Source organism: Hyperolius riggenbachi, chromosome 2 (genome assembly GCF_040937935.1).
Source record: "Hyperolius riggenbachi isolate aHypRig1 chromosome 2, aHypRig1.pri, whole genome shotgun sequence".
Lineage (NCBI taxonomy): Eukaryota > Metazoa > Chordata > Amphibia > Anura > Hyperoliidae > Hyperolius > Hyperolius riggenbachi.
This window is the reverse complement of record NC_090647.1, coordinates 557,151,904-557,166,716: the sequence shown is the minus strand read 5'-3', so window position 1 is coordinate 557,166,716 and position 14,813 is coordinate 557,151,904. Positions and strand designations below refer to the sequence as shown.

At 45.8% G+C, this 14,813-nt stretch overlaps 1 protein-coding gene across 10 annotated transcripts in view; it reads right to left on the bottom strand.

Annotated features, from left to right (window-relative positions):
* Nucleotides 1-1,882: 1,882 nt before the first annotated feature.
* ZBTB20 (zinc finger and BTB domain containing 20) overlaps nucleotides 1,883-14,813 on the bottom strand; it is a 1,072,531-nt gene continuing 1,059,600 nt past the window's right edge. For all 10 annotated transcript variants that reach the window (XM_068270868.1, XM_068270867.1, XM_068270865.1 and 7 more), the window contains one exon: nucleotides 1,883-5,247. In XM_068270868.1, coding sequence (XP_068126969.1) covers nucleotides 4,583-5,247 — 665 coding nt within the window. In that variant the 3' untranslated portion in view covers nucleotides 1,883-4,582. The remainder of the gene's footprint in view (nucleotides 5,248-14,813) is intronic.

Genomic DNA, 14,813 nt, shown 5'->3' with positions numbered 1-14,813 from the left:
CAATATTGAGACTATTATCCTAAGTCAAAGGTTTTATCTTCTTGAATTTTCTTAAAGAGACACTGAAGCGAAAAAAAAAAATGATGATATAATGATTTGCATGTGTAGTACAGCTAAGAAATAAAACATTAGGAGCAGAGACATGAGTTTCCAGTACAGGAAGCGTTAAGAAACTCCAGTTGTTATCTATGCAAAAGAGCCATTGAGTTCCACGACTTTCAAAGTCAAAGAGAGCTCTGTCTTCTGAAGCTTGTTATCTCAAGTTTCTTTTTCTCTCCAGAGAACAGGTCAATAGTTCACTAGCCAGCTCTGTAAAAACATTTAGAATGCTGAGTAGTGTGTAAACTGCAAATATTAGAGAATGATGCAATGTTATTAAAAACACTATGTAACTAAAAATAAAAATATGAGAATATTTTCTTTGCTACTAATGTTCTAGTAATTATCTGTACTACACAACCAATTCATTAGATCATCATTTTTTTCGCTTCAGCCTAAAAATTATAACATTCAGATGTCCACGCTCTGGGAAACACAGGATTGACTAGATCTCTCCCTGTATTCGGTTATAGCGTGTCTATATAAGTTCATTCTCTTTTGTGATTTCTTTGATGTTTCTCCAGTGTAGATTGGAAGTAACACTTGTAGCAGTGTCTGAAATTCCTTCAAGAGCTGATTGGAAAGCCATGAAACTGGGCATGTTTCTCTTTGTGGGAGGTAGACGTGGGAATACAGTGCTGGTGTTTGTGAATGTCATACGTAGATGCGTCTAAAGCTAGTTTCACAAGAAGTGTGAGCACCTCATACGCACTTCCATGGTAGATGACGATGGTCATGTGACAGTATGGCAGAGATGTGTGATTGGAGCTTGCATTAAACTTGTGAGGCGTAATGAAACTCTTAAAGCGTTACGGCAAGCATATAGAACAAGTGTGTTAGGGGAAAGTTACAAGCTTAACACTGTTTGTTTGCATCTGCTATGATACCATATACAAGATGCTTCCAGTCATGATAAAGTATAAAGAGACCCAACAGCCAGTTCGAATATGTTGATGTGAGGCATTCACAAACACCAGCACAACATTCCAATGTCTACCTTCCTGAAAGAGAAACAGGAACAGCGTCAAAAGTTTTCAGTCGTGATTTCAGAACCATTCAAGAAAGTAAAACTTTTTAACTCAGCATGATAGTCTTACTCATTGTAAGAGAAACTGCACTCAAAACTTTCAAAATCACTAACCCACACTTTTATGACCATTTTCTCTTGACCCTTTGGCTTCATTCCATAACTCCTCTAAAAAATTGATCATGGAGCAAAATTTTGCATTAGTTTATTATGTGATATAAGTTTGGAAGATACATCAGTATACTGATGCATTTGATGGAGGGAAATAGTACTCACAAGAACTAATTCTTCAAGAAACTACCGTTAGATAAAATAAGGAAAACAGGCAGTCTTATATCAAAACTGAAACAAATTGAAGGATACCTGAACTGACATGTGACATGATGAGATAGACATGGGTATGTACAGTGCCTAGCACACAAATAACTAGGCTGTGTTCCTTTTTTTCTTTCTCTGCCTGAAAGAGTTAAATATCAGGTATGTAAGTGGCTCGCTCAGTCCTGACAGGAAATTACTACAGTGTGACCCTCAGTGATAAGACATTTCAACTATAAAACACTTTCCTAGCAGAAAATGGGTTCTGAGAGCAGGAAAAAGATAAAAAGAGGAATTTCTTATCAGTGAGGGTCACACTGTAGTCCCTTATTGTCTGAGTCAGCCACTTACATACCTGATATTTAACTCTTTCAGGTAGAGATAGAAAAAAAAGGAACACAGCCTAGTTATTTGTGTGCTAGGCACTCTACATACCCATGTCTATCTCATCATGTCAAATGTCACTTCGGGTATCCTTTAAGCTAAGATTTGGAACATCTAGGATTACATATGAACTAGGATTCCTAAATGCCTATCATCCATTGGGCACCATCCTTGGTCATTCTGACTCTGCGAGTAGTTTGATTCCCTGCGGGAAAGAAGAAATGAGAAGAGTGTTGAAGGTTTGCGATCACATTTGAATATAGAAACATTGAACAGCGGCGACTGTGAGCACTGGTAACCCAGGCATGGAGTTCATACATAGCACTGCTCTCTTAAGCTTCAAACACTACAACAACAACAACAAAAACATCATAAAGCAGCATCTGGATTTCAGTATAAATGATCAGTCTGAATTTTTTACTCACTTACGTATTCCTGTCTTGCTAAGGAGATGTACAATCAACTACAATGACCTCCCATAGACCCCAATCCACGATGTGCCACTGTACATTCAGTTTAAGTCTGGCCTAGCAGATCCATCTTAAATTCCAATTCAGTCATTTAACCCTTACAGGTAACCCCCTCCATCTATGAGGACAATCACGCGATAAAACCGTTAAACTCTTAGACATGTTCGTAGAGACAGTGGGACAGACTAAGTAGAACAATCTCAATGGAAAAGTTTGGTGCCGTCTGTAGCAAACACTAGACTTCCAGCTCTCACTTTTTACAGAAATCTGATTGCTACAGACATCATTGAGAATGATCTTCATTCGTATTTTCAAGTCCTACTTTATGGCATTTTGTTTTCGGTCGAAATAATAGCATAAAGTTTTCTAAACACATACTAAATACCCCAAAGAACAGCAAGATATCCTGGCGTGCAGGTGATAGGACAGAAGTTCACCCCATTGTTTGAGGTTAAGAAACATTGGTCTTAATTTTGGAGCTTGGTCTTGTAGATAGTGTTCTATGTTACATGGAGATTTTTTTTTTATCCTGAAGACCATCCCGTGGACGGCACTTTGGTGTTTAGGAGTCACTGCTTTTCTACTTGTTGAACAAACCGCAGTTCATTCATTCTAATAATTTTTTGAATGATATTTGGGTTTCTACAGAGACATCTGCTGATGAGACTTGAGGGGGCTTTGTAGTATAGGTATAGAAAATCTTAGGAAACCATAATCCTCAATCATGTAAATAAAAACTATTTTGGAACCTGCAACAAATATGAAAATTGTATAACCATTCATGTGAAGGAAAGCAGACTGTTCCTACTTCATATATAACGGGTAGACAGGTATCAATGAAAAAATTAATGCTGTACGTGAAACTGTGAGGGACGTGGACAGAAATGTTCTCAGAAACGCCACATGAAAAACATTCAAATGTAGCCTATGACCGGTAAGAGGAGACAGTCTGCTTTGAATGACATCAGCATGGTTACATCATCACAAGGAGACAACACAACCCCCAACCCCCCGTTTGGTTTTCCCTCTTGTACTTCACTGAAGACCTGCACCAGTTGAAGGCGCCATAGTGCACCTTTGATGTTATCGTGTAGTATCAAATTCAAAGGATATTTTTGTATTCTATACCTCAATTGCTAGTCTGTGAAGTTGGTTCCATAGACAGAGTATATGTGGGCTGTGCCCAGTTTTCAGTCCTTGTCCTGTTCTGCATCAGGAACTCCAGAAATGACGTGTGTAGACAGGAGTATCGAAGTGCTGATTCTGTCACTGTAAAGTTGCTTATTTTTGAAAAAATAATAAGAATAATAAAAGAAAAAAATAACACCCATGTATTTTGCCCTTATGTGTTTTAATGTTGCTATGTAAGTTCCTTCTTGTCCTCAAAGCTGCAGATGAAATTCATGGACGGGTAGGAGGGCCAAGAGAGGGAGGTTATGGGAATCCAGGCAGAGGAGGCAAAATGTTGGACCATGGCGAACCCAGACTGGGAGACTGCTCATTGCCTGTGCTATTTCCTGCCTGGGTCCTCAGCTATGATTTAAGTACATCTGCCAGGATCCATTGCCCATTGAACCCCCCCTAAAAAAAAACAAAAAACAAAAAAATAACTGAAGGGAAAAAAAAAGCTATGATAGATGAGTAATGCCGCAGAAGCCAACAGAGAAACATAGAGAAGTGCTCAGTTTTTTATCCTCCAGATACCGTGAAATCTGAGTAGTTAGATGCGGAAAATAATGTCTACCGATGTGAAGTTAAAAAGTCACGAATAAAGAAATAAAAACACTGTAGGCGGCATGTTGAGACAGTAGGCCTTTTGTAATATCTCGTTATATTATTTTTTTTCTTTGTAGTGCTCTACGCAAGTGGAAAATGGTTCAGTTATTTTTAACGTTTGTAGATTTTTTTTCATGAACTTTTTAACTTTTTTTTTTACAACTTTTTGTAATTTTTTTCTTGCTTTTTTTTTTAAAGAAGGGTTGTATATTTAGAGGCCAGTAGTGTGAATTCCAACCAGTGGAATTCAGGTCAATCTACCAGGCCTTAAGGCCACCATCTGGGGGAGACTGGATAAAATATATACGCAGGTTATATATCTTGATATATAGAGATATATATATTCACCCACTCTCCGGAAATGTAATGTACCAGCAGGCAATAAAGTTCTTCATGTAGTACAAAATGTCCCAAAACAAAATAAAACCTAAAAATAAAAAGAAAACTCTTAAATTCTAGTGCCATAGCTTTTAAAAAATTTTTTGTTCGTAAGAATGAATGTTTTTTTTTTCTATCCATCCGAGACGTGCATTCTCATGTGGTCGTTGAACTGCTCGATTTGGTCAAATTTAGCTGGACAGACTGAGCAAACATATGTTGTGCCCTCAGAGCACACTGGGCCCACGCTGTTTGGAGGGCCAGGACGAGGGACTAGAACCGGGCCGGGAGTAATGCTGGGGGGTGGAGCCAGTGACGGTGTTGGTGCTAAGGCAGAGACCAAAATTGGAGCTGGAACTAAGGCTGGGGTTGGAGCCAAAACTGGAGCAGGCGTCAAAACGGGAGTTGGAGGCAAGCCCGGTGCTGGAGCCATAGAGGGAGGCAGAGGCAACGGTTGTCCCAGAGTGGTGGCGGGAACGTGCACTGATCCCGGAGCGGAATTTGTAGGTGGAACGGGGATTGGGATGCTGGCAGTGCCATTGGTGGCGCTGTGAAGGGCCACGTGTCGCTCCAGCAGTGTCTTGTGAGAGAATTTCTTCTTGCAGATGTAGCACTCGTAAGACTTTTCCCCGCGGTGCAGGCGCATGTGCACATTGAGGGAACTCTTTTGGGTGAAGCGCTTGTTGCAGATGCTGCATTGGTACGCCCTGACGCCCGTGTGCGTCACCATGTGTTTGATTAGGTAATCCTTTAAGGAAAAGGACCTCCAGCAGATGCTGCACTGGTGGGGCTTCTCACCTACAATTGTGGTGTCAACAAAGGAGAGAAGAAGAAGAGAAACACATCAGCAAAACGTATCAATAACAACATACATCGTAGCACAATTATAGGGGACCTACAAGTACTACTGCAAAAGTGCTAGTTTCTGACGATGCTTCGCTGTGATCTCCTCCTATTGGAGGAGGGCATGTTTATGGCATGGTCAGAATATGGGTGTGGTTATATTGCACAGCTACAATGTATGGTATATATTTTAAAGAAGGACATCACAACGTTCACTGGACTGTAACAAACAGATGAGGGAACCACTCTTGCTTGGCAATATACCTTATACTGTACACAATTGTTTTCAAGCTACTCGCTCTTCCTCAGGACAGTACATGCAGCCTCCTGCCTCCCCTCTCCATAGGACAGTACATGCAGCCTCCCCTCTCCATAGGACAGTACATGCAGCCTCCCCTCCCCTCTCCATAGGACAGTATATGCACCCTCCTGCCTCTCCTTCCCTCTCCATAGGACAGTATATGCAGCCTCCTGCCTCTCTTCCCCTCTCCATAGGACAGTACATGCAGCCTCCTGCCTCTCCTCTCCATAGGACAGTACATGCAGCCTCCTGCCTCTCCTCCCCTCTCCATAGGACAGTACATGCTGCCTCTCCTCCCCTCTCCATAGGACAGTACATGCAGCCTCCTGCCTCCCCTCTCCATAGGACAGTACATGCAGCCGCCTGCCTCTCCTCCCCTCTCCATAGGACAGTACATGCTGCCTCTCCTCCCCTCTCCATAGGACAGTACATGCAGCCTCCTGCCTCTCCTCTCCATAGGACAGTACATGCAGCCTCCTGCCTCCCCTCTCCATAGGACAGTACATGCAGCCTCCTGCCTCTCCTCTCCATAGGACAGTACATGCAGCCTCCTGCCTCTCCTCCCCTCTCCATAGGACAGTACATGCTGCCTCTCCTCCCCTCTCCATAGGACAGTACATGCAGCCTCCTGCCTCTCCTCCCCTCTCCATAGGACAGTACATGCAGCCTCCTGCCTCTCCATAGGACAGTCCATGCAGCCTCCTGCCTCTTCTCCCCTCTCCACAGGACAGTACATGCAGCCTCCTGCCTCCCCTCCCCTCTCCATAGGACAGTACATGCAGCCTCCTGCCTCTTCTCCCCTCTCCATAGTACAGTACATGCAGCCTCCTGCCTCCCCTCTCTATAGGACAGTACATGCAGCCTCCTGCCTCTCCTCCCCTCTCCATAGGACAGTACATGCAGCCTCCTGCCTCTCCTCCCCTCTCCATTTGACAGTACATGCAGCCTCCTGCCTCTCCTCTCCATAGGACAGTACATAGAGCCTCCTGCCTCTCCTCCCCTCTCCATAGGACAGTACATGCAGCCTCCTGCCTCCCCTCTCCATAGGACAGTACATGCAGCCTCCTGCCTCTTATCCCCTCTCCATAGTACAGTACATGCAGCCTCCTGCCTCCCCTCTCCATAGGACAGTACATGCAGCCTCCTGCCTCTCCTCTCCATAGGACAGTACATGCAGCCTCCTGACTCTCCTCCCCTCTCCATAGGACAGTACATGCAGCCTCCTGCCTCCCCTCTCCATAGGACAGTACATGCAGCCTCCTGCCTCTCCTCTCCTCTCCATAGGACAGTACATGCAGCCTCCTGCCTCTCCTCCCCTCTCCATAGGACAGTATATGCATTCTCCTGCCTCTCCTCCCCTCTCCACAGGACAGTACATGCAGCCTCCTGCCTCTCTTCCCCTCTCCATAGGACAGTACATGCAGCCTCCTGCCTCTCCTCCCCTCTCCATAGGACAGTACATGCAGCCTCCTCCCCTCTCCATAGGACAGTACATGCAGCCTCCTGCCTCCCCTTCCCTCTCCATAGGACAGTACATGCAGCCTCCTGCCTCTCCTCCCCTCTCCATAGGACAGTACATGCAGCCTCCTGCCTCTCCTCCCCTCTCCATAGGACAGTACATGCAGCCTCCTGCCTCTCCTCCCCTCTCCATAGGACAGTACACGCAGCCTCCTGCCTCTCCTCCCCTCTCCATAGGACAGTACATGCAGCCTCCTGCCTCTCCTCCCCTCTCCATAGAACAGTACATGCAGCCTCCTGCCTCTCCTCCCCTCTCCATAGGACAGTGCATGCAGCCTCCTGTCTCCCCTCTCCATAGGACAGTACATGCAGCCTCCTGCCTCTCCTCCCCTCTCCATAGGACAGTACATGCAGCTGCCTGCCTCTCCTCCCCTCTCCATAGGACAGTACATGCAGCCTCCTGCCTCCCCTCTCCATAGGACAGCACATGCAGCCTCCTGCCTCCCCTCTCCATAGGACAGTACATGCAGCCTCCTGCCTCTCCTCCCCTCTCTATAGGACAGTACATGCAGCCTCCTGCCTCTCCTCCCCTCTCCATAGGACAGTGCATGCAGCCTCCTGCCTCCCCTCTCCATAGGACACTACATGCATCCTCCTGCTTCTCCTCCCCTCTCCATAGGACAGTACATGCAGCCTCCTGCCTCTCCTCCACTCTCCATAGGACAGTACATGCAGCCTCCTGCCTCCCCTCTCCATAGGACACTACATGCAGCCTCCTGCCTCTCCTCCACTCTCCATAGGACAGTACATGCAGCCTCCTGCCTCCCCTCTTCATAGGACACTACATTTATCCTCCTGCTTCTCCTCCCCTCTCCATAGGACAGTACATGCAGCCTCCTGCCTCTCCTCCCCTCTCCATAGGACAGTACATGCAGCCTCCTGCCTCTCCTCCCCTCCCCATAGGACAGTACATGCAGCCTCCTGCCTCTCCTCCCCTCTCCATAGGACAGTACATGTAGCCTCCTGCCTTCCCTCTCCATAGGACAGTACATGCAGCCTCCTGCCTCTCCTCTCCATAGGACAGCACATGTAGCCTCCTTCATAGCAGTTGCTGCTTGCATTTGCATAAAGCATGTGCAATGAACGTTGAGTGGTTGCTAGGTTGCTATGAGTTTCAGAGCTGCAGCTTATGACATGAAGGTGTTGTGTGAACTGCAATGTGAGGACAGATGTTACATTGTTTAGTGATGGGAACTCTCTTTAATAACAACCTCCCAGCGGGGCTGTAAAATGATTGTTTTAAAGGAGGGTAGCTTCCGAAAAAAATACCAATACTTCCTTAAAAAGAACAACACATTGTTAATGGGGTATTCTGTGACATCCTGCCTAATTAGACATTTATGGCATTACATGGCAATATGAGGTCAGAGCGCTTGCAGTGATCTATCCCAGCACTTTATCAGCAGTGACAGAGGGGGCAGCTCCACCTGATTGGGCAGCTATTACTTAAAGAGAAACTGTGACCAAGAATTGAACTTCCTCCCAATCAGTGGCGGATACCCCCTTCCCCATGAGAAATCTATTCCTTTTCACAAACGGATCATCAGGGGGCGCTGTAAGGCTGATATTGTGGTGAAACCCCTCCCACAGGAAACTCTGAGGACCATGGTACTCCTGGCAGTTTCCGGTCTGTGATCCTTGTTGCATTGTGGGAAATAGCTGCTTACAGCTGTTTCCAAATGCGAAAAAAGCAAGCAGCAGCTACATCACCTGCCAGCAGTAAAAATGTCACCATGTGATAAATGTCAGAATGTAAATCAGGGAGAGGAAAGATTTTACAATGGGCAAACACTGACTAAATCATTTATACATAATTATTGTAAAAATGAAGCACTTTTTTTATTACATTATTTTCACTGGAGTTCCTCTTTAAAGCAGGAGGATCAGCCATACTATGCCAGGGAAAAAAACACATATATAAGTAGATAAATACTTGATCTACTTACATAACACATGTATTGTACTGTCCACGTTTTGATTTCAGCAAATTTTATATAGTAAATGAAGAGAATCCTGTTCCTGGTGGGAACCATGTGTTTTTCCCGTAGTTTGGGGCTAAATACTGATTTCATTTCTTCCCTTAACTTTTTTTTCTTGTCCCCTCTACGCTGAGTCACCTCAGCCTTGCTTGTTAACACAAGTGAGCAGGGGATCATGTTTCAGCTAGGCAGCTAGGCAGGGAAATAAAGGGAAGAGGAGGAATATACAGGAAGTCCCCGGTTCACGAATGATATAGGGACTGTAGGTTCGTTCTTAAACTGAAACGGTTCTTAAGTCAGAACATTGTGCCATCTCTGTCCCCTGTACCTCCTCTGTGCCCCCCTGTGCCTCCGGTGTCCCCCTCTGTGTCACCTCTGTCCCCTGTACCTCCTCTGTGCCCCCCTGTGCCTTTAGTGTCCCCCTCTGTGTCACCACTGTCCTCTGTACCTCCTCTGTGCCCCCCTGTGCCTCCAGTGTCCCCCTCTGTGCCATCTCTGTCCCCTGTACCTCCTCTGTGCCCCCCTGTGTCTCCGGTGTCCCCCTCTGTGTCACCTCTGTCCCCTGTACCTCCTCTGTGCTCCCCTGTGCCTCCGGTGTCCCCCTCTGTGTCACCTCTGTCCCCTGTACCTCCTCTGTGCCCCCCTGTGCCTCCGGTGTCCCCCTCTGTGCCATCTCTGTCCCCTGTACCTCCTCTGTGCCCCCCTGTGCCTCCGGTGTCCCCCTCTGTGCCATCTCTGTCCCCTGTACCTCCTCTGTGCCCCCCTTTGCCTCCGGTGTCCCCCTCTGTGTCACCTCTGTCCCCTGTACCTCCTCTGTGCCCCCCTGTGCCTCCGGTGTCCCCCTCTGTGCCATCTCTGTCCCCTGTACCTCCTCTGTGCCCCCCTGTGCCTCCGGTGTCCCCCTCTGTGTCACCTCTGTCCCCTGTAACTGCTTATACAAGTTTAAAAGCCATTTTTTCTTTACATTTTTTAAAATCGATTTTCTACAAATCAAACTGCAAGTCCAATTTAAAAATGTTTTTTTGACTTGTTCCCATGGAAACACAGAATCCATGTCATTCGTATCAGCTGGGCATTTGTAAGTTGGACACTACCTGTATTATAGATTTTAAATAAAAAATAACCATGCAACTGAATGGCAATGGCTATTAAAGGGCAGTGCTCCTCAGGTATGTAATAATTTCAAACCATAACAGCAGAATTTTTTTTGAAAGTTTTCATTGCAGGATTAGCATCTTTATCATTTAATACACTCAGTATATGTAAGTATTGTGCATGTATTATAGTCTAGGGCCAATTTTAGGGGGAAGCCAATTAACTTATCTGTATGTTTTTGGGATGTGGGATGAAACCAGAGTGCCTGGAGGAAACCCACACAGACACAGGGAGAACATACAAACTCCTTGCAGATGTTGACCTGGCTGGGATTCGAACTGCATGGCGATAGCGCTAACCACTATGCCACCGTGCTGCCCTGATCTAAGGCCAAAGGCCAAAGAAGGCATTTGCCATCCACACCCAAGAAACCCCCAGGCTACCACTTCCCTACCCTTGGCTTATATTTGAGTCAATCAATTTTTCCCTATATTTAGGGGAGGGAAAAGTTGGTCGGCTTATACTTGAGTTTATATGGTATTCAAAATCTGTTCACCGTCATACTACATGGAGGTGCCAAAATTGTCCAGTCATTGACCAATCAAAACATGATGAGTGTAGACACCCCTAAGGCCTTGTACACATGCTCACTGATAACAACAGCCTCTGCTAAGAATCTAGCCTGTGCACAGCAGCCACCGATACCTTTGATGGCTCGGCCAATAAGGTGCAAGGTCCTGATCGAGCAAGACAGAACTTTTAGTAATAACTGGCAGCTGAATCCATTTTTCTTTTACAACACCCAGCAAAACCACTCCGCTACGCCCAACGCCATCTCTCTCCTCAAGACAGACATTTGGGCGCCACCATAGGCTGTAATGTGAACTACAGCTATAGCGAAGCTCAAAGGGTAATTTGGGCGCGGGCAAAAGACAGAGCCTAAATTCTGGAAAAAAAAAACAGTGCTATTCGGCCACCAGCAACAGCCAGCAGCCGAATCGCATCTTTGCAATGGTGGTCTGGAGGGGGAAAATGAACACCACCGGGACTTTTGCAGAAGCGGGGTGAGACATTTTTCGGTTTCACCCTTTGCCCAAATTTCCCGGCGCCGTTTTTGGATGTATGCCTTACTCCCTACCCTTTTCCATAGAGACAGAATGTTTTGATCTGTTATATGAATTGATAATAATAATAGCCCGGCAGATGTCACGCAGCTCCGGATCAGTTTATATCATGTGGGACTCAGAGGCTCTGCAATCTGCTAGTCCCGCCCCCCCCCCCCCCCCACACACACACACACACAACACGATCGTATGTGTCTAAAAGTTCTGAAAAACCCACAGATGTTTCTGGCCTAAATAAAAACAGTTCAAAGATGATTCATTATAGAGAAGTCACATTTCATCTCTAGAAAGTCTGCAAGTCCCAGCAAGCCTTATTAGCTCAGCTGTTCATCACAGAGATCTTACAGCATCTTCAGTGATCTCACTGACTCAGCTGTTCTGTCCCATGTAAGATTGTTAAAATAAATATCCTCATATAACATTATTAACAGAGAAATAACAACAACATGACTGCCCTGAAGGCTCCTCAGGTCTCTTCTGCCTGGGTAGGACCACACCTGCTCGGTGACAGGGGTGTGACAATCGCCCCTGCAACCTCTGCCATTGCCGGGGGGCCCACTCCTGCCAGCAAATGCAGAGCAGGGGAGCTTTATATATTACCTGCTTCTGGCAGCATGACAGGTCCTCCTCACTCCTCTTCTGTGCTCCTAGCAGCCAATCACCATAGGGCTTTAGGATGCCTGTAACATGACAGGAGCCGCATGGTGATTGGCTGAACAGTGCAGAGCTAAACAGAAGAGGAAAGTAAAGATGACCTGTCCCACCGATGGGAGCAGGTATTGTTTGATGCTTCACTGCTGCCGCTCTGCCTTTAACTCTGCATTTGCTGACAGAAGTGGGCCCCGGGGAGGGGGGCCGGAAGATGTCTGCTGAGGGGTGTGGTAGGTTGTAGCCACGCCCCTGCATGGTCCCCACTCAATACATCCCAAAATCAATCTGCACCTGATTCAGCTGTGCTTTTCTTATGTAAAGGACCGCTATAACCCCCCCCCTCTAAAAATGTGAAGTACACATACTATATAGTAAGGTGTACATTTGTCCTGGAGTAGTACAATGCATGTAACATTACTTTTTTCCCATGTAGTTGTCAAAAAGTACAGTAGTTGGCTACTCAAGTTCCACTGTAGAGCTCTCACTGATTAGGGCAGAAGTTACACTATCCAGTCACCACAAACATTGATGAGGGGCTGGGGAACCCTGCGAGAGGGAAGATGATAGAAATGCCTAGAAAAGGGAGTTAAATACACTCCCCAAGTGCTTTGCCACTCTATACTGCCTCCTGCAGCCAACTCTGCACCCCCACTCCCTACACCTCTGCTGCTGTGGCCACATTTGCAGGTGTGTTCATTGCTATATGCAGATGTCAGTGTTTAAAGAGACACTGAAGCGAAAAAAAAAATGATATAATGAATTGGTTGTGTACTATGAATAATTACTAGAAGATTAGCAGCAAAGAAAATATTCTCATACTTTTATTTTCAGGTATATAGTGTTTTTTCTAACATTGCATCATTCTATAATATGTGCAGATTACACAACACTCAGCATTCAAAATGAGTCTTTCAGAGCAGTCTGTGAAGTAATGACCTCTCCTCTAGCAGAGGAAAAGTAAACAGTTCAATTACAGTTGAGATAATAAAAGTCAGATAACAGCCCTCTCCAATAGCTTTTTTGCATAGAGATAACAACTGGAGTTTCTCAACTCTTCCTGTACTGGAAACAATTAGACTGATGTATCTGATCTTAATGTTTTATTTCTTAGCTGTACTACACATACAAATCATAATATCATCATTTTTTTTTCGCTTCAGTGTCTCTTTAAGTGCCAGAATAAAGGTGTGTACTGATGATAAAATGTCTGGGTAATGGTGCCCCATATATGGTACAATTTCTGCAGTTTAACATAAACCTGATAAAAATGCTCTGTAACATAAAACGGTGTCCAACCGGGAATATAGTATTATTTCCGTTGGATATTTCAGAAGCTGGGTATTCAGCCTTCCAAAAGAGAAAAAGGACAGCACTCAAACGATCGGGAATCTCCAAGCGTGCTACGGATTGTCCCGTGTACCAGCGGGGCATATCACCAACCTTCTCCAAAGCAATCTGGCACCGCTCTTTTATATTATAATTCACTTAACTAAAGCCTAAAGCCCCATTCACACACTCAACAGCGGTCTTTTAAGGGGCCCATACACTTACTCGATTTCCCGCCGATAGACAGCAGATTCGATCACTGTGATCAAATCTGCTGTGAAATCGATGCGCCAATGCTGACTGATCGACTGATTTCCGTCTGAAATCGATCGAACCCGTCGATCTGTCCACGCAGAAAATTTCGCTCGATCACCGGCGGGTTGGGAGTGCGTAGAAAGCGGCGTTCGAATGTCCGACAATTGACACTAGCGGTAATACATTACCTGATCCGGCCAACGCGTGTCCCCTCGGTCCCTTCTCTGCGCTGGGCTCCGGCTGGCTTCACTTACTTCCTGTCGGGGGAAGTTTAACCAGTAGAGCGCCCTCTATTGTTTAAACTTCCCCCAACCGGAAGTACAGTGAAGCTGAAGCCCAGAGTGGAGAAGAGACAGCGGAGACCGGGGGACTCGCGCCGGCCGGATCAGGTAATGTAAGCAGGGGACGGCGGCAGCTCCACAGATTGTGAATCGGTTTCATAGTGAAATCGATTCAAAATCTGTTTGCAGTGTAGGCAGCCAATAGCTCCCTCTTTCATCGGATTCGATCACAGAGGGATCTATCTGCTGGTAGATCTGGTGGCAATCGACCAGTGTATAGGCCCATACACACGTCGGATTTTAGCGAACGACCCGTCGTTTGAACGTTCCGTCGTTCGGACGTTTTCGCGTCAAATCTGACGTGTGTACAGACTATCGTTCGGGTGATAAGACTGGTTACCAGCGATCCACCCGGCGGATCGTTGGTAACCAGTCTTATCACCTGAACGATAGTCTGTACACACGTCGGATTTGACGCGAAAACGTCCGAACGACGGAACGTTCAAACGACGGGTCGTTCGCTAAAATCCGGCGTGTGTATGGGCCTTAAGGCTGCCTTTAGGCTCTCACAACTTTTGATATGAAACACATAAAAAAAAATCTCTTGCTATTGTTCAAGCAGCTGATAAGACTGATAAGAAGTCAATTCAACATTTGGATTTACTTATCAGTCTTATCAGCTGCTTGAACAATAGCAAGAGACTTTTTTTAGGGGTTTCAGAAGAAAGGTTGTGAGAGTCTAGACCGCTGTTGAGTGTGTGTATGTTTCGAAACCGTGGACCGTAGCCACTTGTATCTTTAAAGAGGTACTCCAGTGCAAATAATGTAATAAAAAGTGCTTCATTTTTACAATAATTATGTATAAATTAAATACTGCTGGCAGGTGATGTCAGTGGAAGGAGATGCTGCTTGCTTTTTTGGCAGTTGTGAACAGCTGATATTGCCCACAATGCAACAAGGCTCCCACAGTGTGATGTCAGGACCTTAGTGC